Consider the following 22313-nt stretch of genomic DNA (forward strand, 5'->3'; position numbering starts at 1 on the left):
TCCCCCATGCACCCTTGATAATTTATAAATTATTATTATATCTTATATTACACTGCCGGCATCTCCCTTCACCTACCCCTCTGTTGCCCATCCCCCAGAGAGGAGGTGGCCTCAATTTCTATCAGCTCCCTGTCAAAGTACTACTGTAACTGTTGTTGGATGTCTTTGGCAAAAATTTACTTGCATGTGACATCAATGACATTGTTCTAAAATTTGAGCATTCTGTAAGCTCACCTTTCTTTAACTTTTGCCCATAGAATCTGTCAGTCTTGCAACTAGGGTCTTGAATTTTTTCTTAAATTCTTTCACTTTAAGATATACTGGGATTGTATAGTCTGGCAATCCGTGACTATCATTCTAATGTATCCGGGTTTTGTTTGTTCATATCAGGGTATATCTCAGAGTTGCTATGGGATTATTCTATCGAAGTTGTGAAATAATTTTTTCTGTTTTCCTGTAAATGGAACCTATAAGGATAGCATGTAGAGCAAGGATGTCAGGGAGAGGTTGTAGGGGAGGTGGGGCAATAAAAGAGAAACGATGTCAAAGTACCCAGGTAGAAACAGGATGTTTTGGAACTGATTATATAAAAGCAATGGTACAATTCTTCTTGATGAGATGGAACATGACATTTGCGCTAATTCCCAAGTAAGAATAAATTGAAAGACACAAACAAACAATCAAACAAACATAAATCTAGGAATGGTTTGGGGAGTCACACTAAATCCCAATTCCAGTTTAAGAATAATTAGTTCTTACATCATGGCCCTGCTTGATACTTGCTTCTAGAAAGGGAACACAGAGAAGACAGGTTATCAGACAAAAGAGCGTCTGGGGTCTTAAAGGGTTGCCTCCAAACAAAATGCTATTTAAGTAACATGTCAACTAAGTCCACATGGAAGAAGCACGCCATCATAACTCACAGAAGGACTGTAAATCATATAACCCGAATTCAAAGGAGATCTCAGGATCAGAGCATAAATTGTAAGAATCCTGTTTGCAATAGGCTCTGGATGACAGTCAGAACCCAAGACTCATATGTGGGGACAACATAGAAAACAAGCCTCCAGGGACAAAAGGAAAGTGGCCACTAACAGAGTGCATTAGTGAGTATACATGGCCAAAGGCATAAGCCTGCCTTGAATAGTTAAAACTTGGCAGCAGATTCTCCCTAGGATGCATGATGGACCTGACCTGGTATCCAACATTTTATGTATTTGGGGGTTGTATTGCTTCATTTTTTTGTTTGTTTGTTTGTTGTGTCATTTTTATTAATAATTTTATTGGGGCTCATACAATTCATCACAATCCATACATACATCAATGGTGTAAAGCACACTTATACATTTGTTGCCCTCATCATTCTCAAAATTCGCTTTCCGCTTGGGTTCCTGGAATTAGCTCCTCATTTTCCTTTTTCCCTTCCCCCTCACTCCCCGCTCCCCCCCTCCCTCGTGGACCCTTAATAATTTATAAATTATTATTATATCTTATCTTACACTGCCTGGCATCTCCCTTCACCCACCCTTCTGTTGCCCATCCCCCAGAGAGGAGGTTATATGTAGATCCTTGTGATTGATTCCTACTTTCTAACCCCCTTCCCTCCCAGTATTGCCACTGTCACCGCTGGTCCTGAGGGGTTCATCTGTCCTAGATTCCCTGTGTTCCCAGTTCCCATATGTACCGCTGTGCATCCTCTGGTCTAACCAGGTTTGCAAGGTAGAATTGAGATCATGGTAATTGGGGGGAGGAAGTGTTTAAAAACTAGAGGATGGTTGTGAGTTTCATTATTGCTATACTGAACCCTAAGTGACTCATCTCCTCCCCACTACCCCTCTGCAAGGTATGTCCAGTTGTCCACAGATGGGCATTGGGTCCCCATCACGCGCTACCCTCATTCACGATGATATGATTTTTCCGCCCCCGCCTTTGGTGCTTGAAGTCTGGTCCCTTCGGCCCTTCATGATCACACATGTTGGTGTGCTGCTTCCATGTGGGCTTTGTTGCTTCTGGGCTAGATGGCCGCTTGTTTACTTTCAAGTCTTTAAGTTCCCAGATACTATAGGTCTCAATAGCCGGGCACCACTAGCCTTCTTCACCACACTTACTTATGCACACATTCGTCTTCAGCGTTTATGTGGGGAAGGTGATCACACAACGATGGTTTCTATTCTTTGGTGTCTGCTACCTGATCCCTTCAACACCTCGTGTTCACACAGACTTGTGTGCTTCTTCTCTGTCGGCTTTGTTGTTTCCGAGCTAGATGGCCACTTGTCTGCCTTCAAGCCTTTAAGACCCCAGATGGTATATCTTTTGATAGCCAGTCACCATCAGCTTTCTTGACCACATTTGCTTATGCACACGTCTGTCTTCAGCGATCATGTCGGAAAGGTGGGTATCATGAAATGACTGTTTAGCTGAGCAAGGTGCTCTTGTATTAAGGGAATGCGCATGAGGAGGCCCAATGTCCACCTGCCACCCTACTACTGAACCTATAAATATATGCACTGAGGCCCATTTCCCCCATAATCTTAAATATATTTACATATTTACATGTCTGTATTTAGGCTCTATGTATGCCCTTTGCCTCCTACTCCTTTCCTCTGTTTCCTTATGCTTTCCTCCTGTCCCACTACCATGTTCAGCCTTCATTCTGGTTTCAGTAATTCCTCTCAGTTACATTGCCCGGTCACTCCCTACCAGTCCTCCCATCCCCTCCCTGCCATTGGTTTTGAACCACTTGTTTTTCCCTTGTCCCTGACTGGGACAACACCTCCTCCCTTCCCCGACCTCCCACACTCTCATGTCCCTCCGGGGCCATTGGTCCCTTTATTTTCTTCTCACATTTTTTCCCAGCCTCTCTTATCTAGGTGGACCTCCAGATATATTAATATTTGGGGATGGCTTTGACAGAACAGCACCAAAGTGGCACATAAGAACATGGCGACAGCAGCATCAGCACTGGCAAACTAACAAACAAAAAAGCCACTGACACACAAAATTTAAAAGAAGAGAAAAAAGGAAAACAAAACAAAACAAATAGGCAGGAAAAAAAGAGTTAAAAAAAGCCTGTTTGCAGTTCAAGGTCTGTTTGTTGACCTTTAGGAGTGTTTTCCGGATGAGTCTAATGGGGTGCCACGTCCTGGCCCAAAAGTCCATCATTTGTACTCCCTCAGGACCTCCATGCTCTGCTTCCTTGCCGCTCCATTGCAAGCCCCCAGTGTTTTGCCTCAGTGTAGTGTGGTCAGCTCAGTCACACATCCCACACTGTGTCTCCAGTGCTGTCCCGTATAGGGCCATGGGTCATTGCAGGATGTCGCATCTCACCATGGGGGCAACTATATGGTCCTCTCTGTACATTGGGCTCTCCGAGCTGGGCTATCGCCCTCTGAGCTTGGTGGGCCCAGGTGTGCTCCACTCCATTCTTCCGCCTTCCTTTGCTTCAGCTTCCTTCTGGGTGTAGTGTGGTAGGTCAGTTCCTTTCTCACACTAGACGATCGATTTCCATTTTCTGTGGTACTCCCTTCCATGGCAGGGGGTCGGGCTAATTCTGGTTAGGGCCGGCATACAGTCCAGTCTCTTTGTGAATTCCTCCACGCGTTACATTGCCCTCCTGGTTTGGCATGTCGTGATGGGGTCTGTATGCACTTTCCAGTTCTGTGGGAACACAACCAATACTCTCCCCCTGGATGGGCTAGTGCCCTGTTCCCCCTGTGCCATCAACTCAGTTTCTTCCCACCCTGCTTCTCCCTCCACTTGCCCCCGTTCCCCTTCTTTATGTTGGACTCTCATGTACCTCCCTAGGTGTGGCCTGCCCTCCCTCCAACTGTCTATGCTTCCACCCTTTTATTGAGAGATAGGTGTTTATTCTTCTATTCCTGGAGTGCTGATTGTACTTACCTCAGGGGACTCATGTTATACCTGTACTTTTGAGTTTTGGAGGTGATGTGATAAAGGCGCAGCCTTGAACTTGATAAATCTTTATACTTCTAAATGATTCAGAGCACTTTTTAGTGCTCCTTTTCCCTGGCCCACCCACTTCCAGAGCCCTACTTCTCTGTGTGGTCCAGAAAGTTCATAATTTGAGATAGGAGGAGGAGAGCAGTGATTAAGAATTTCTGTGACTCAATCAAGCCAGCCTCTTCCTAGAGCTCAGTCTCAGGAGTATGAGAGTTTCTCTTCTGCCTGGCAGAACTGTAGCCTAGGGTGAAGGTTGCTTTATCCTATGGTTTCTCCTTCACCTGTTTCCTGCTAAAATGATCTCAGATCTCAGGGAAGGCCCATCCTTTCCCTGCTCAATGGAATTATCTCACTGAGCTGACTCATTGCCAAGCACACTTCCTGCTCCCTCTCTATTCAGTATTTCTGAAGCTATTCCATTTTCATCCTTCCTGGCAGTGTCTTTAAAGGTTGGAAACAGCAAGTTCTGTCCAGGTCTTGCTATGCTGGGATTCCTAGATTCTCCCCCCAATTGCACACACACACACTGCAATTGCTAGCTGCCATTGAGTCAGGTCCAACTCATAGTAAGTTTGCGTACAATGAAACTTTACCAGGTCCTATGTCATTCTCACAATTGTCAGTGTGTTTGAGTCTGCCATTACGGCCATCTTGCTGAATGTCTCCCTAAATCTCACTGACCCTCGGATTCACCAAGCACGATGTCCACATTTAGTGATTGAGTCATCCTGATGACATGGACAATGCAAACATGGCCAACAGTGTTCTCTTGCGATCTACAAGGTTTTCACTAACAGAGTCTTAAAAGTAAATTTCTTCCAAAACTGTCAAAGTCTGAAAGTGATGCTGAAATCAGTTAGCATATCCCTGCTGTTAGCAACACACAAGCAGACAAACTGACAGATGGAAGATAACTAGGGACAGGAACAAAGCTGGGTGCTTTCATGAGGTCTCTGACTACAAGTCCACCTGGCAAAGCCCCTCTGGAACCTTCAGTGCATTGAAACCTCCCCTAAGGAGTCCTGCCCCCACATCATGAAATAGTGCTGTGCCCAAATACTCCCTAGAGTAAACCACCAAACATCCCCAGTGTTTTGCTCATTCCTACCTTGGGAAAAGTGCAATGAGGAAAATGGACTGTGAGTTAGGATGCTTTAGCTCTCAAGATAACACCACCCTGGGCCATGTGATCCTTACTAGAGCCATGCTTTCTATCCTCCTCAGGCCAGAACACCTGCCAGACCCTCTAGCACTAGACCTTCTCTACCACATGCATCAACCACAGAATTAGAAGTCCTGAACTCATCTCTTCCCATCCCCCCTCCATCTACCCAGAGTGCACACTTCTCCATGGGGCCCACACCACTGGCATCACAAACCCTCTGGGATAAGTACTAGCAGTCCACAGAGAGTTTATGAGACCTATACAGAACAGACTGGGTAAGTACAGGCTATCTCCTATAGCTCTGAGCTTAGTCAAACTCAGAAACTAAGGCATGGTAGCCAGATACACCATGTAACCTGTTGTGGATTACTGCATTCCTTGTGCTAACTGCCATGATATTAGGAATATCATCTTTTAAAGTTCGTATACCAATCTTCTGAAATAAGCATTATGAGTCCCAATTTTCAGAAAGGGAATGAGAGTCCAAAGAAACGACATGCCTTGCTGAAAGTCAGATTTAGGCAAGTAAATGAGGGAGTGGATTCTACAGGAGCAGTCTTCTCCCTGTTTCTATGTTGGTTTTCTTGGTTTACTTGGGATTTTCTGGGTCTTAAGTGCTATGGTTTCTATAATAGGAAGGATTTTTGGTATTATTTGTTTTCTGAATTCTTTGTTTCTATGGCCCAGGAGATGGAGCATATATCACCCCTGTCTCAAGATTCTTATGAACCGAGCTAGCAAGGAAATGAGCACATATCCTAATTGGGGGGCAATGACCCCATGGAGAATGTGGATGCTTGTCATGCTGTACTTCCCACCAACCCTGTATGTTTGTCAGATGTTTATAGAGCCATCATTAGTGGAGAGCAACATTAGATAAGGGCTCAAGCATGGCATCGGGGCCAGATAAATACAAGTGGAGGACACTTGGACTAAAGGCAGCAAGAGCCTGGGATAAGCGGGTCCAGCTGCCTCCAGAGCACTGCAGCTGTAAAAAGATGTGAAGCCACTCCCACAGTGCTCTTCCCTGCTCCAACTAACCCACCACAGGCCACCAGTCTGCAATTTTCAGCCTGGTGAGAGTGTCTTCCCAAGATGTACCCTGGGCCTTTGTGGGTAGCTTTGTCCATGTTCTCTCTCTTGGTTTGTTCTGTACAAGCAAAGCCACTGGAGACCTGGGGGCATGTGTCTGCTGGAGGCAATTCTCACAGCCTGCTGAGGGAGGCTCAAAGAAACCAGGATAGGGGCACTTTCGACCTGAAGATGTTTCTGGAGAATATGAAGGTGGACTTCCTGCGCAGCCTCAACCTGAGCAACGTTCCTTCCCAAAACAAAACCAGAGTGCAGCCACCACAATATATGATCGACTTATACAACAGGTACATCACTGACAAGTCGTCCACCCCAGACTCCAACATCGTGCGGAGCTTCAGTGTGGAAGGTAGTGTCAGCTCACTTTGGGGTGTCCTGGGGAGGGACTCATGGGTCCATAGTGGCACTACCCAATATGGTGGCCACTAGCCACACAAGGTTATTTAGGTCCAAATTTAAGGTACTTAAAATAAAATAAAGTTAAAAATGTAGTTCCTTCATTGCACAAGCTCAATGTGTAGTTTATGGCTGCTGTGTGGGAATAGTGTAGATTAATAATACATTGCATCTCTGCAGCGAGTTCTATTGGTCTATGCGGCTCTACAGCAGTCTCCTTCCTATGGCTCAGTGTCACAAATAACGCAGTAAGTGCCCAGGAAATCCCAGTTCCCTTTCTTTTGTTGTTTCCCTTCTCTTCTATCTACTACCTCCTACTTCCTCCATTCCCTTTGACCCTCTTCCCTTCCTTTACTTCTCTCCACTTCCCTTATTTTCTCTTCCCTTTCTCCTTCTCCCCTTCCTTCCCACCCTTTTCTTTCTTGTTCCATTTCTCCTTAGAAATAGATATTTATTTAACCCTGAACACACTGATATGTTTTCAAACTTTGGAAGCTTCTCTAACAAAATGATTTTAACATTTACATTCAGAAAAAATCCTTTCAGAGTAAAACTTTGGAGAATTTAAGTATATTTTATATTGTCGATTTGGTGGACTAGAAGGTGAAAAATAAGCAGCCCTATATTCATTACTCATGCCAGCCTTACAAAAGTAGGGTAAAATGATTTTCTGAAGCAGAGCTCCAAGGCTTATAGATACTGAAAGAACGTGCCCAAGGTCACATATTATTTAAGTAGCTGGGTTCTGACCCGGGCTCACCAAGGGTCAACAGGGGCTTTTGTTTTACCAAGTTTTCCTCTAAGCAATCAGAAGCTTGCCCTTCCTGGACTTAATACCTGGATGCCATGGCAGTACTTACTGAGTTTTAAATTAATATTCAGCCCTCAGATCGTGGGCTCCCTCTAATGGAGACTGTAGTCAGAATGCAGACCCAGTTGAAATAGGTTTTATAATTTTTCAGAAAAAGAAAGTCCCCCAAATGATGCTGCTAACACAGAGGGCACATCTGTGACCTGAGGTTTTTGTGGCTGAGTTTTTTGTTTAGGTCTAAATCCTCAAATCCCACAATTCTATGAGGGATTTTTTTTTTTCCTTTTGGAGCCACCTAGTGGCATCAGGGCCTCATGTGCAAGTCAGAAAGCACAGGATCAGAGCCCAGCAGTCTGAGCCAGCATTCTGTGCTTTCTGATTTGCGCATGTGGCCCTGATACCCCTAGGTGACTCCACAGAAGCCAAGGTGACTGAAAGAGAAGTGATTTTTTCCTAGGTGTTGACTGATACCCCAAAGCCATTTCAAGACATCACAAGTTATTAATGTATTTTTCATGGACCCCACTTTGCAAAAAAAAAAAAAAGGAAAGCAAAGAAAAGCATGGCCATCAAGTCAATTCCAACTCAAACCAAGCCAATCCACTGCCAATTCCTATTCATTGTGAATAGGGTTTGCAAAGTTTTTAAGCATCATGGGAACAGATAACCTCATCTTTCTCCCACAACGTATCTGATGGGCTTGCACTTTAGTCCAACACTTATCCAGCAACACCATCTACTGAGAGTTAGAGATATTTAAGTCATTTCCAAGGTCTCCTAGAGTACAGAGTCAGTATTGACCCTACAGTTGAGCAGATACTAAAGCATGCCTAGTTTTCAAAACAGCATAGTTTCCTGCCCATGTTGGGAAATGTAGTTTCTCCACAGAATGTGCTAATGACATGTGTTACCTCAGGAGAAGCAGAGGATAGAGATAATACAGGGATATTGGTGAAGCTCTGTTTTTGCCTGGAATTACAAAGGAATTGAGGAATTCAATGTATTTATTTCCTCAAAACGCTTTTTAAAATAATATATTTTCACTTTTCCTGAAACATTTATTTCTTGAACCATAAAGAATCTGAAATATTAATTAAATTAATGTTATTAACATTAGATCTCTGAAATAGTTAATTTTGTCTTAATGCTATTATTCCAAAGTCCCCTTCCATGAGTTCTTCAAATTCATAATCTCAAGATCTTCACTCTAGAGATGACAATGTGTTTTCCTGTTCGATTTAGTTTTGGATTTTTAACTGATGATACTTTTTGACATGTGCATGTTGTCAGTCAGATGTTCTGGGTCCCAATTTCCTCCTCTGTAAGATTGGAGTAATGAATAGATCCTCCCAACTTTGGTGTGAGAATGAAGCTGAAATGTATTATGTGAAGCTCCATGTGCAAAACCTCAGTCATAAAGAGTAGGAATTACCAACCCCAATTTAAGTTATCTCGCACCTTGAATGTGTCTTTCAAAATACTCTTCTAATTTAAGGGCATAAGTAAAAGCAATAGAAACTTAATAGACAAAAAGGTTTGTTTTTTTTAATCATTCTGGATACTCATTCATCCAAACCATGAAACTCAGCTTTGCTGTCATGACAATGGACCTTTCCAGGAGATAACCACCACTCTGTAATTCCATTTCAGATGCTGTCTCTTTAACTGCCACAGAAGACTTCCCCTTTCAGAAGCACATCTTGCTCTTCAACATCTCCATACCCAGGCACGAGCTTATCACGAGGGCTGAACTCCAACTCTACATCTCCTGTCAAAACCACAAGGACGCACCTCATGAGCTGAAAGGAAGCATGGCCATTTATGATGTTCTAGATGGAACAAATTACTGGGATTGTTCTTCAGGTACCAAGACATTTCTGGTGTCCCAGAACATTCGAGATGAAGGCTGGGAAACTTTTGAGGTCTCCAGTGCAGTGAGGCGGTGGGTCAGGGCAGACTCTTCCAAGAACAAAAATAAACTGGAGGTGATAGTGGAGAGTCACAGAAAAGGCTGTGACAAGCTGGATATCAGTGTTCCTCCAGGTTCCCAAAACCTTCCATTCTTTGTTGTCTTCTCTAATGATCGCAGCAATGGGACCAAGGAGACCAGGTTGGAGCTTAGGGAGATGATTGGCCATGAACAGGAGAATGTGCTCAAAAAGTTGCCTGAGAATAGTCTGCTGGATGGAGGTAAAGAAAAGGACAATGAAGAAAGAATGAACATTCACCTGGCCACAGGATCTTCTTTAGCCAGACAGAAAAGGAGCACTGGGGCTGGCAATCACTGTCAGAAGACCTCTTTACGGGTAAACTTTGAGGATATTGGCTGGGACAGTTGGATCATTGCGCCTAAGGAGTATGATGCATATGAGTGTAAAGGTGGTTGTTTCTTCCCCCTTGCTGATGATGTGACCCCAACGAAGCACGCTATTGTGCAGACCTTGGTGCATCTCAAGTTTCCCATGAAGGTTGGTAAAGCCTGCTGCGTACCTACCAAATTGAGCCCTATCTCAATACTCTACAAGGATGACATGGGGGTCCCCACTCTGAAGTACCACTATGAAGGCATGAGTGTAGCAGAGTGTGGGTGTAGGTAGTGCCTTCTCATGCCATGCAGTGTTCTGGAAGGGTTTTAATTAGAGTAAAGTGAAGAGAGGCTGGAGAAGGGAGGGGCTTCCTAATGAGAGTTTCTGTATCACCCTAGGCAATGTTAGGGATGAAGTTAATCTACATGTCAGTCTGTAAAATGAAAGGAGAACCACATCTTCAAGGTTGGTTTCCTTCACACGTTCCCCGCTCAAAACACACACCACTGGTTTCAACTGAAGGGAAAGAAAAGGACACCTGGATGTGTGGGTGGGAGGGAAAGAGGAAGGACTGGAAGGATTATTGCGGCGGAAGAGGAGATGAGGAGAAAGAGATAGGGAAAACAATCCAGAATCAGCAGAAAATTGAGCAGAAATGTTCCAAAGTAGCATGACAGATCGGTGACATACAAAAATTTGAGAAAATTAAAGGGGTTGAAGAGGAATGGGTATATTCCAGTAATCTCAGGAGGTGAAAGGGAAAGGAATGAATGTATGCTCTACACAGATCATTTCACATATTTCTGATAACCCAGTGAGGTTGGCATTATGACCTCCAGTTTACAAATGCAAAAACTAAGATTAAGACAGGTAAAATAGCATCTGGGTTGGACATAATTCCAACTCAAGGCTGCTGGATTCCAAAGCCCACAATCTTCCCAGCTTCGTGATTACAGTTCATCATGCTACTTTGTTGCTATTGCACATTTGGAGGCAGGAGTGTTGAGGAAAGGCAGGGATGAGGCCCAATTGGAATGCAACAAAATGACTAGATTTTATGTTACTACCAGGGAATATTCAGAGCGTTTGTTCTGATACAGTAGCTAAATATTATTCATATTATCCTAGAGGCACTGAAAATAATCCCAAGCACCAATAAGGCATATTGGAGAGAATCCAGGTCCATAGCCCTCTAAGACACACTGTACATTGTGGTTAGAGTGACACTGGCCATTTTGCTTCTATGTCCAGTGCTCTTACTAACTCCTCCTAGTCCTAGGGTAGATACACTGTCATGGACTTGTAGGGAAGGGAGCCATTTATCCTGAGTTATGGACAGCCTACTGCAGCCTATCCAGCATAACAAACTCAACCAGCAAACACAACCTGAGCTTCTCCACTGAAAAGACTCCACAGGGAGATAGGGGCTGGATTTTGGATTCATTGGAATAAGTACATGCAAGGCATCTTGCTCTTACTTTGGTATTTGCATTGTCCCTGATTTTACTCCTTGGTCACATGTACTGAAGTGATAAGACCTCCAATCATTATGAGTAAGGACTCCTTGGCCTCCAAAGTCCTCCCATTTCTATTGGCTGGACTCTGTTCCACCAGTACTTGTTGGGTTTCTTGAGTAAATAATTTCAAAATGTTTGTTCCATCCCACCTCTCAGCTTGGGCCACAGAGCCAGGCTTTGGCTCCATGGACCTAGAGTAAGACAGTGCTTCCTCTGAGTTTCATCCTCTTCCCTGACTCTTATGGGCACACATGGAATGGAGTGGAGTGAAGAAGATTCTGGATGTAGTGAAGATTGTGTCTCATGATCCTTCTGACTGCTGGCCAGAGCACAGCCTACAAGAGACTTAGCAAGACCTGCACCATATCCCATGTGTGTTTGAATATGTACCTTTTTTAATGGCTTGTATTAAATTATTACATTGAGCTAACAAATAATGTTAACACAAATATGCTTCAGAACATGGCTGTTACCAGGATCACTGTGGTCTCTTCCAGAATTGTACCAGAAATGGGGATAGAAATTACTTAGTCAATTTTAACGGACAGTCTTCTCTTTTCCGAATCTCACTTGATACACAAATCTCACTTGTTAACACAACTCTGTAGTTTTCTTTCTTCCTGTGCACTGAGGCATTGGTTTTCCCATGAACTTGTCTGACTAGCTCCCTCCACTGGGCTTTCCTACACTTTATCTCCCACCTTGTTTCCTTTCATCCTACGCTCCACAATCTCGTCCCCTTCCCCTGCTCCCCTCCTTCATCTCCTTACGTCAGAAGCCCTGAAATGAACCCAGCTTGTAACTGGATACTCACAAATGAAGAAGCAGAGGGCTAGCTCTGGAAGAGCTTCCAGGTTCCATAGGGCAGAGGTATAACAAGGCTCACATATTGGGTGCTTTCCTGTACAGACAGCCCTGGTGGCAGAATTCTGGCCTTCAGCCTTGGCAACACTGAAAGACTTAAGGAGAAACAAGCAAGGCTTTGTCATCCTTTTACCTGCAGGGACACTGACCTGAGGAGTTTCTAGAATGCACACAGAATTGGCCTCTGAAACTACAACTTTGGCTTAATGCTCTGCTATTGAATTCTTGAGATTCTTGTCTTAAATATAAAACTCTAATTTTCTCTCGGCACTGAGTTCTGTACATTTTGTTTTGGGCAATCAATGCATGTGTGACAGGCATCTTGGTATCTCTGGATACCCCATCCTCTGGTGAGATAGGGAATCTGAGTTATGCTGCAGTTTGTTGGTTCCGGGGGATAAGAGACAGGACTCCCTTCTCCCCCAAATAATTAAAGTCCAAGGAACCTACACAAGTAGTTATAACCTATTCTATGAAGTCACTTTGAATCAGAATTGACTTGAGTTCGGGGTTTTGGAGAGGAGCCTTTTCCTATTATCACTGGTGCACATTCAGGAAGCCTAAGCGTCTCCCAGGTATGAACCGAACACCCTGAAGATACTTAGCAGTAAGAAGAGAGCCTATGACACTTATAAGAAAGCTTCTCAGGGTCCTTGGGAAAGTCAAAAGTAGTTCAGATTGTTAAGGAAGTGATAGCTGCACTCATTCCTTCCCCAACTCCTCCTGAGTCGTCATTGACCAGTATACCTGAAGAGACCAAGCATACAATAGGGACACAGTCAGCACTGATTATTTCTGTTGGGTTAAGCTGAACAGTACTTTTATTAATTTATTTTTTTAGTTGATACTTTATTTATATTTTGTCTTCTAATTGAAAAAGCAAACAGATTTCATATAGACCCTTTACCAAATAAATAAACAAATTCACTGTCATTGAATCGATTATGACTCATGGCAACCTTATAGGACAGCGTAGAACTGCCCCTGTGAGTTTTTGAGACTGTAAATCTTTTTACTGATGTCTTTCAAATCAGTTTATTAGAACCTCATCCAGACAACATATCATTCCATATTTCAATATATCAAACAGCATTCTACAATCGTTACTACTATCAGTTTCAACACATTTTCTTCCTTCTTGAACTTCTTGATATCAGCTCCCCCTTAGCCTCATTTCCCTTATTCCCCCAAGCAATCCTTATTCTTGTTATTACTCTATAGATTCACCCACCCTGTCTCAAATACCCAAGAAATAGAAAAACAAAAAATAACAAGGAGTCAAGAAGACTACCCACAATGGCAAAGTACAAGAGATAAACCCCAATATTAAAAAACCCAGAAAATATTATAAACCATGTCAAGCATAAAGTGTGTCAAAAGCGAGATCAAATAACAAGGATTTAACCATTCAAGTCATAATTTTCATTTAAATCTATCATCATCTCTCCAATACTCAATACCAGGTTATTCCCATCCCTCAATTATGGTTAGAGGGAAATCACCAGAGGCTTATTCCCTGCATAGATTCTGAAAATGTATTTTTAGCTCCCATGTCATCCACAACCTTCTGCAAACCAGAATGTTACAATTAAGCTCTGGTTCCCTCCTTCAGATTTGGGTTATATAATGTACAACCCTTCGATCGTGGATGTTGGTGTGCTTCTTCCATGTGGGCCTAGTTGACGTCTGACTTAGATGGCTACTTCTTTGAGAACAAGCTTTTAGGACTCCAGATGCTTTTCTTTCTGATAGTCAGGCACCATCTAATGTATTCACCACACTTTGCTATACCACCCATATCTTCCATGCTTCCTTCATGAGGGCTTGTATCCCGAAATGACACAAGAACTAATTGTTCTTAGATTGGAGCTAGGATTAAGTGTGAACCCCAAATCCGTTCCTGAATCTATGTTTCTGCCTCTGGTTCACTTTAGAGGCATCCTTGTCATTTTATGGTAGAGAATCTTACCAATCATCTCCTGGAGCATAAGGACCATAAACCTTCTGTTTATGGTGTCATTGATTATCCCATTGTAATAACTTTAAAACTCTATTCAGAAATGGAAAATGAATAAGTGTTGGCTAGCTAAAAATCCCCACTACATGGATTATTGACTTGTATAGAATAAATGCTATGTGTGACTGGATGTTATTTACACAAATAATGGGAGTTGATTGTCAGGCAAAACTTACAAGAATATTCATTGACAATGCCTCTTAATACAGTGAGTAGGGCATTGAAGTAGTAAGTAAATGCTAGTCCACCTACTGATAGGCCAGTACTCTTCCCATAGCAATCTCCTTCTTCAAACACTGTATAGTTTCAGTCTTGAGTCTTGAGGTTACAGGTGTGTTTGAAGAAGAGCCTAGTTCTCCTAGTAGGGTCTCTACATTGGATCCTTCTGGTATGACCATTGGCCTGTGTTGTGCACTTCAAAGATCCAGGGTTCAATGTCCCAGTATTATATGGCACACGGCCTAGATTCCCAGGGGATGTACTGAAAATAGGAACAATGTGGCTTATTTGAATCCTAGTACCAGGCATACTCCCCTCGTTGATTCCTTACAAGTATAGTCATTTCTCCCCAGCTAGGAAGTTTGTCCTCCCTATTTTTCTACCAACAGACATACACTTGTCTTCTCCAAGATGTATATGTTCCCTTTCCCACCTCCTGACATGATTTTCCCATCAAGATCCCTCATCACTCTGGTAGAAATGTCAGCCAGTATCGGGGGAAGGAACCCCATCACACCGTTGCATTGCAGCCACTAAATGGTCATCTTCTCCCTCTTCTGCAAAAATCTGATATCAGCTGATGTGAGGACCCCTCCACCAAAGTGATGTTCAAAATACACATATAGAGATTATGGTACATGGTTCATGAGCACCAGTCAGGCTCTCTACCAAGCTGCCTGACTCACCTGGTGAGAAGAGGAGAGAGTCTGAAAGCCTGAGCCTGTCCCCATCCTGATGTTCATCCCTACAGCAATGGACTCGCAGTAATTGTCCTTTTATGATTGACTAGCTTCACTCAGCAAAATGATATCCAGATCCCTCCCTCCATGTCATGAGGTGTTTCATGCTTCACCACTGTTATTTAGGGATGCCTAGTATTCCATTGTGTGTATATACCAAAGTTTTTTTAATCCATTCTTCTACTGATGGGAATCTCGGCTGTATCCAATGTCTTGCTATTGTGAACTGTGCCGCAATGAACATGGGAGACATATGTCTCCCCTTGATCTGCGTCTTATTTCATTGGGATATATGACCAGCAATGGTATTGCTGGGTTGTATGGTATTTCTATTGCCATCTGTTTTACGAATCACCATACCGCTTTCCACAGTGATTGTAGGTGTTTACAAGCCCACAAATGGTGTACACGAGTTTCAATTTCTACACACCCTCCGCAGCATTTGTTGTTCTTTGGTTTTTGTTTTTTTTCAATCTGTCTATGGTTGTGGGTGTTAGATGGTATCACGTTGTTGTTTTGATTTGCATTTCCCTTACAGTTTGTGAATGGGAGCATTTCTTCATGAGCTTTTAGTCATTGGAGTGACTTTGTAAATTGTCTGTATGGGTCATTTGCCCACCTTTTAAGAAGGGGTTGTTTGTTTTTTCTTGTTGTGGGCTTGCAGTATTTTGTAGACTTTAGTAATTAGTCCTTTGTCTGTTATGTCATTGCTAAATATCATTTCCCAATCTGTGGGCTCTCGTTTTACTCTTTTGATAAATTATTTTGCTGTATACAGGGTTTCCTTTGTCATATCTGGTAACCCATGTATGCCCTGCACTAGGGCCCTTAGATTTGTCACAATTTCCTTGTTGATGATGCTGATAGCTTTGAGATTTATATTTAGGTTTCTGATTCACCTTGAGCTCGTTTTTCTGCATGTGATGAGTTATGAATCCTGTTTCATTCTCCTGCAGATGGATATCCAGTTTTTCCAGCACCATTTATTGAAGAGGATATTGTCTTCCCATTTCACGTTTATTGGGCCTTTGTCAATGATCTGTTGTCTGTAGGTGGATGTTTTTATTTCTAGGTTTTCTATCCTGTTCCATTGGTCTATGTAGCTATCATTATACCAGTACCAGGCTGTTTTGACAACTGCTGCTGCATAGTAGGTTTTGAGGTCAAGTAGTGCAAGACTGCCTACCTTGTTCGTCTTTTTAAGAAGTTTTTACTAAACCAGGGATTCTTCCCTCAACATATGAAGTTGGTAATTCAATGTTCCATTTCTTTACAGAATGATGTTGGGATTTGGATCAGAATTGCATTAAATGTATAGATTGCTTTAGGTAGTATTGATATTTTCACAATATTGAGTCTTCCTTTCCAAGAACAAAAGAAATTATTCTATCTGTGTAGGTCTCTTTTGGTTTCCTGTATTGCTGTTCTGTGGTTTTGTTTATACAGGTCTTTTGTTTCTTTAGTTAAGTTTATTCCTAGATATATTTCAAATTTTGGTAGTTATTGTGCATGCTATTGTTTTCTTTATGCCCTTTTTGGATTGTGGTTGACATTTTTTGTCTTTCAAAGTTTGGAATATATTGCGCCATTTTCTTCTTTCCTGCCTGGTTTCTGATCTGAGTTATACTTATCTGTTTACCTATGTAGGTGATTGCTTTTTTCTCCCCAGGTGCTTTCAAGATTCTCTCCTTTTTCTGGAAGTTGGATAATTTGACTACTATATGTCTTGATTTTATTGTTTTTAGTCTCTCTGCTTCCTGGATGGTGATCATCTCTCCCTTTGTGGTAGTCCAATAAGAGATATATTATTTCTCTTCATGGTATCCCACATCATCCTCTGGCTTTCTTTAGATTCATTTGATTTTTCATTTGATTGTTTCTCTAGTTTGCTGAAGTTTGTGTGGCTGTCTTAGTGTTTACTGGTTCAATTTTCACTTTCTTCCATTTTATCGGTCAGTTCTTGTACTGTGTTTTTTATTTCAGTTATTCATTATTTATCTTCTAGGTTTCTTTGGAGTATGAGGTTTTTAGTATCTCAATTTATTCCCTTGTTTTCAAGATTGGTCCACAGATCTCTTATATAGTCCTAATCATTCTCTTGCATTCTTTTTTCTGGTAGTTCCAGGGCTGCTGCTTCTTTTTTTTTCTAATCATTTTATTGGGGGCTCATACAACACTTATCACAATCCACACATACATCAATTATGTCAAGCACATTTGTACATTCATTGCCCTCATCATTCTCGAAATATTTGCTCTCCACTTAAGCCCCTAGCATCAGCTCCTCATTTTTCCCCCTCCCTCCCCGCAACCCTTTCCCTCATGAACCCTTGATAATTTATAAATTATTGTTATTTTGTCATGTCTTACACTGTCCGTTGTCTCCCTTCACCCATTTTTCTGTTTTCCGTCCCCCTGGGAGTAGGTTATATGTAGATCCTTATAATTGGTTCCCCTTTCTAACCCACCTTCCCTCCACCCTCCGGTATAGCCACTCTCGCCATTGGTCCTGAAGGGATCAACTGTCCTGATTCCCTGTGTTTCTGGTTTCTATCTGTACCAGTGTACATTCTCTGGTCTATATTGGGGCTTCTTTTACTGTGTATTTCCATTGGATTTGGGTAATCTTTGCTTGTTGACTTTTGTTTATCTTGCTTTTTTTGTGGTTATTGCTATTGGGTTTTTTGTGCAGCATAATGGCCCAGCTATAGATGGTGTGTAGGGTTCTGGGTTGTATAGTAGGGTGTGGGGGGTGTTCCTTGGATTAGAGGAGAAAATCAGATAGGGGGCTGGAAATCATATTGTGTGAAGGTATGCAAGAAGTCATAGAGCTTGGTGGATAATATGAATAGGGGATGGGAGTGCACGAGTAGGGTTTACATGATATTAATCACAAGTGTTCTTCTGATTAAATTTTATAAATTGGAAAAGGATTTTAAGAAGTGTGCTACTACTTGTTAGTTTGTGTGAAAGTGTGTCTCACTGAGAAAGGGCAAGCAGCACCTCGAAGTAATGGCGGGTGGGGTAGGTGAAAGTATATCTAGTGATCTACCAGGGTCACATATGGACCTATTATATAATACAGGGAAAGTGCAACATACTGATGTTATGGTGTTTATTAAAAAGGGCCTTTGGTTTGGCAGCCCTCCTGTTCCTTGCTCCTCAATACTTTACAGAGGTTCTGTGCAGCAGATGTACCTAATGCAATACTTCCTTTGATCTCTCTGCTAATGCTTCCATGAGAATTGATTGTGGATCCAAGCAAGACAAAATCCTTGACAACTTCAACCTTTTCTCCATTTATCATGATGTTATCTATTGAGCCAGTTGTGAGGATTTTGGTTTTCCTTACATTGAGTTGTAATCCATACTGTGTTAGGCAGTTTAGTTTCTCTAGAAAACCCTGCCTAACACAGTATGGATTACAACTCAATGTAAGGAAAACCAAAATCCTCACTTCAGCTGACCATGTTTCTTTGCCTGTTGGGGTGACACAGACTCTCATTCCTGAGGGGTCTGGGTCAATAGCAGTACTGTCGGTATTTAGTTGCTGTAGTTTACCATTTACTTTAATCACAGGGCATGGTAGTACTAAGAGATGGCCTATGGATTCCAGACATATTTTTCTTTGCCTCCATTTTCTAGCACCAGTCCAATTTCCTCTTAGTAATTGGGATCAATCAAACCCCTCAGTACAGTGACACCCCTCTTTACCTGTTTATCCGTAGACATGAGGACCCCCAAATGGTCAGGAGCATTCTTAATTGCCAGTTGAGTAGAATTAGTGCTGTGTTTCCAGGTGGGAGAGTTCCTTCCTTCAGAGCTAGGATCTCCAGGCCTTAAGAGCACAGGGTTGCTGGGAGGAAGTAAAAATGCTGATTCCTGGACCCATGAATCCTGGCTATTGAAGACACAGCACCATATATTGACCTCCTTTTCAGAGGATATACCTCCTCCTGGAGAACATTGCCCAAGCCCTGCAAGATGTTGCCACCTAATTGACACAGTAATTGTGTCTTTTAGGATGCCATCCCATTGTTCTATCAAGCCAGCTGCTTTAGGATGATTAGTAACATGGTACAGTACAACCAATGGATTCCATGGACATGGGCCCATTGCTGCACTTCATTTGCTGTGAAGTGAGTTCCTTGATCTGAAGCAATGTTGTGTGGGATGCTTGTGGATAAAGCACTCTGTAAGTCCATAAATAGTGGTTTTGGCAGAAGCATTGCATGCAGGGAAGACAAATCCATATCCAGAGTAGGTGTCTCTTCCAGTAAGAACAAAATGCTACCCCCTCCACACAGAACTGGTCCTATGTAATCAATCTGCCACCAGGTTGCTGGTTGATCACCCTGAGGAATGGTGCCAGGACTCAATGTTGGCTGCCAATGCTAGCAGATAGGGCACTCAGTAGGAGCAGTAGCCAAGTCAGCCTTGGTGAGTGGAAGTCCATATTTCTAAGCCCACACATAACCTCCATTCCTGCCACCACTTTGTTCATGTGCCCATTGGTCAATAACAGGAGTGGAGGAGTGATGGAGGAAAGGAAGATTATTCTCCACAGTATGTGTCATCTTATCCACTTGATTGTTAAAACCCTCCTCTTCAGAGGTAACCCTTCAGTGAGCATTCTCATGAGACATGATTATATTTACTGTCTTGGCCCATTCTGAGAGATTTATTCAAATCTCTTCCCTACACCTCCTTGTCACCAATTTTCCAATCATGTTCCTTCCAACTTCCTGACCATCCATTAGCCAAACCATTAGCCACAGCCTATGAACCAGTATACAGTTGCACATTTGGCCATTTCTCCTTTTAGGCAAACAATGGCCAGGTGCACTGCTTGAAGTTCTGCTCATTGGGAGGATCTCCCTTCACCACTGTCCTTTAGGGAGATACCAAAACGGGGCTGTAGTGCTGCTGCTGTTCACTTACGAGTGGCACCTGTATATCGTGCAGAGCCATCAGTAAGCCAAGCATGACTTTTCTGTCCCTCAGTCAATTATCATACAGAACTCCTCAGAAGGCCATAGGTGCCAACTGCGAGAAGGATGGTACTGCGGCAGTAGTTGAGAATGTGGGCATTTGGGCCACTTCCTCATGCAACTTACTTGTACTTTCAGGTCCTGCTCTAGCCCGATCTCATATATGCCACTTCCATTTAACAATGGAGTGTTGCTGTGCACATCCAACTTTATGACTCTGTGGGTCAGACGATACCCATTTCATGATGGGAAGCTCAGGCCTCATGGTGACTTGGTGGCCCATGGCGAGGCGTTCAGTCCCCACTAACACCTAGTAACAGGCCAACAGCTGTTTTTCAAAAGGGGAGTAGTTGACTGCAGAGGATGACAGGCCTTTACACAAAAATCCCCAGGGTCTACTCCGTGATTCACCAGTAGCGGCCAAAGACTCCACACTGCATCTTTATCTACAACTGACACCTCTAACACCATTGGGTCAGCTGGATCATATGGTCCCAGTGGCAAGGCAGCTTGTACAGCAGCCTGAACCTGTTGCAGAGCCTTTTCTTGTGATGGGCCCCACTCAAAATTGGTGACCTTTCACGTCACTTGATAAATAGGTCAGAGTAGCATACCCAATGAGGGATATTTTGCCTCCAAAATCTGAAGAGACCCACTAGGCATTGTGCCTCCTGTTTAGTTGTTCGGGGGAGGTGGGGTACAGGTACAATAGATTGTCCTTCACTTTAATAGAAATATCTTGGCATACCCCACACCACTGAACCCCTAGAAATTTTACTGAGTTGGAGGGTGCCTGAATATTCATTGGGTGTGGGAAACTGAGGACTGGGAAGAGAATATATGCAGACAAAATCTTTATTCTCATATTTAAGTAGCCAGGGAGGCCAGGGTTGTGGGTGAAGGCAGGCCTTCATACTTGTGAATTAGAAATGAATCCCAATCACATTCTTATAACTAAGATTAATCCCCACAATATCCTCCCATAATAGTGCTACCTTAAAGTTACCTCTTACAAACACATGGCTGATTTCTTTCTGACCAGCAGCTTTATTTATAGGAGCAGACATGTTGCTATTGCTTTCCCTACTCAAGAAGCAGTCAGTTCCCCTTCCGTGCCCCCAGCACTGGTGTTAGGTTATTCCTCCACTGAGCTCAGGGAACTTTAGGGTTAAGGTACAACCCACTTTGTTATGCATGAGATTACCTGTAATTAGAGGGGGTGCGGGTACTTGCATGCCCTGAGACTATATAAGTTGAAGTTAAGAATACATTTTCATTTAAAAAAAATTTATGTCTTGCACCAATCACTGTCTCACTTCACCCACTTTTCTGTTCATTGTGATCAGTTTCCCCTCTCCCTCCCCCACCTTACCCTTACACTACTGGTATCGCTACCCTCATAATTGGTACTGAGGGGTTATCTTTCCTGGATTCCCTGTGTTTCCAGCTCTTATCTGTACCAGTGTATATCTAGCTGAGGTCATGATAGTAGGGGGGAGGGAGCATTAAAGAACTAGAGGAGAGATATATGTTTCATCAGTGCTACACTGCACCTTGACTAGCTCATCTCTTCCTTGTGACCCTTCTGTAGGGGATGTCCAAATATCTACTAATGGACTTTGTGTTTCCACTCGTGCTCCCCTCATTCACATTGATAGAATTTTTTTTTCTGGGTCTTTGATGCCTGATACCCGATCCCATCAACACCACATGATCACACAGGCTGGTGTGCTTTTTCCATGTGGGCTTTATTACTTCTCAGCTAGATGGCCACTTGTTTATCTTCAAGCCTTTAAGAGCTCAGATGCTATATCTTTTGATAGCCAGGCACTATGAGCTTTCTTCACATTTGCTTATGTACCCCTTTTGTCTTCAGCGATCATGTCAGGAAGGTAAGCATCACAGAATGCTGGGTTATTAGAGGGAGTACTTGAGTAGAGGCTCAATGTCCATTTGCTACCTTAATACTTAACATATAAATATACATTCATCGATCTATTTCCCTATCATTATATACAAATACATTTTCATATATACATGCCTATATTTGGACCTCTATAAATGTCCTTTGCCTCCCAGTTCTTTCCTCTCTATTTCCTTTTACTTTCCTCTTGTCCCACTATCATGCTCAGCCTTCATTTGGGCTTCAATAATTCCTCTTGGTTACATTACCCTTGATCCCGCCCTCCTTTATGGCAGGGTGTTAGGTTAAGCATAAAAGGTTGCTCTGAGTTA

General features: G+C 42.7%; 1 protein-coding gene across 1 annotated transcript; it reads left to right on the plus strand.

Annotated features, from left to right (window-relative positions):
- Positions 1-6220: 6220 nt before the first annotated feature.
- Positions 6221-10044, plus strand: GDF2 (growth differentiation factor 2). The gene is made up of 2 exons (XM_004716767.2): positions 6221-6566; positions 9075-10044. The coding sequence occupies exons 1-2, from the start codon at positions 6221-6223 to the stop codon at positions 10019-10021; spliced, it is 1293 nt and encodes a 430-aa protein (XP_004716824.1). The 3' UTR covers positions 10022-10044.
- Positions 10045-22313: the final 12269 nt, after the last annotated feature.

Source organism: Echinops telfairi, unplaced genomic scaffold (assembly GCF_000313985.2).
Source record: "Echinops telfairi isolate 266 unplaced genomic scaffold, ASM31398v2 ScPeMD7_35;HRSCAF=133_0, whole genome shotgun sequence".
In the NCBI taxonomy this organism is placed as follows: domain Eukaryota; kingdom Metazoa; phylum Chordata; class Mammalia; order Afrosoricida; family Tenrecidae; genus Echinops; species Echinops telfairi.

Coding starts and splice junctions, on each gene's coding strand:
- GDF2 (XM_004716767.2), top strand. CDS start 6,221: ATGTACCCTGGGCCTTTGTGGGTAGCTTTGTCCATGTTCTCTCTCTTG. Junction 6,567..9,074: donor GCGGAGCTTCAGTGTGGAAG/GTAGTGTCAGCT, acceptor ATTCCATTTCAG/ATGCTGTCTCTTTAACTGCC.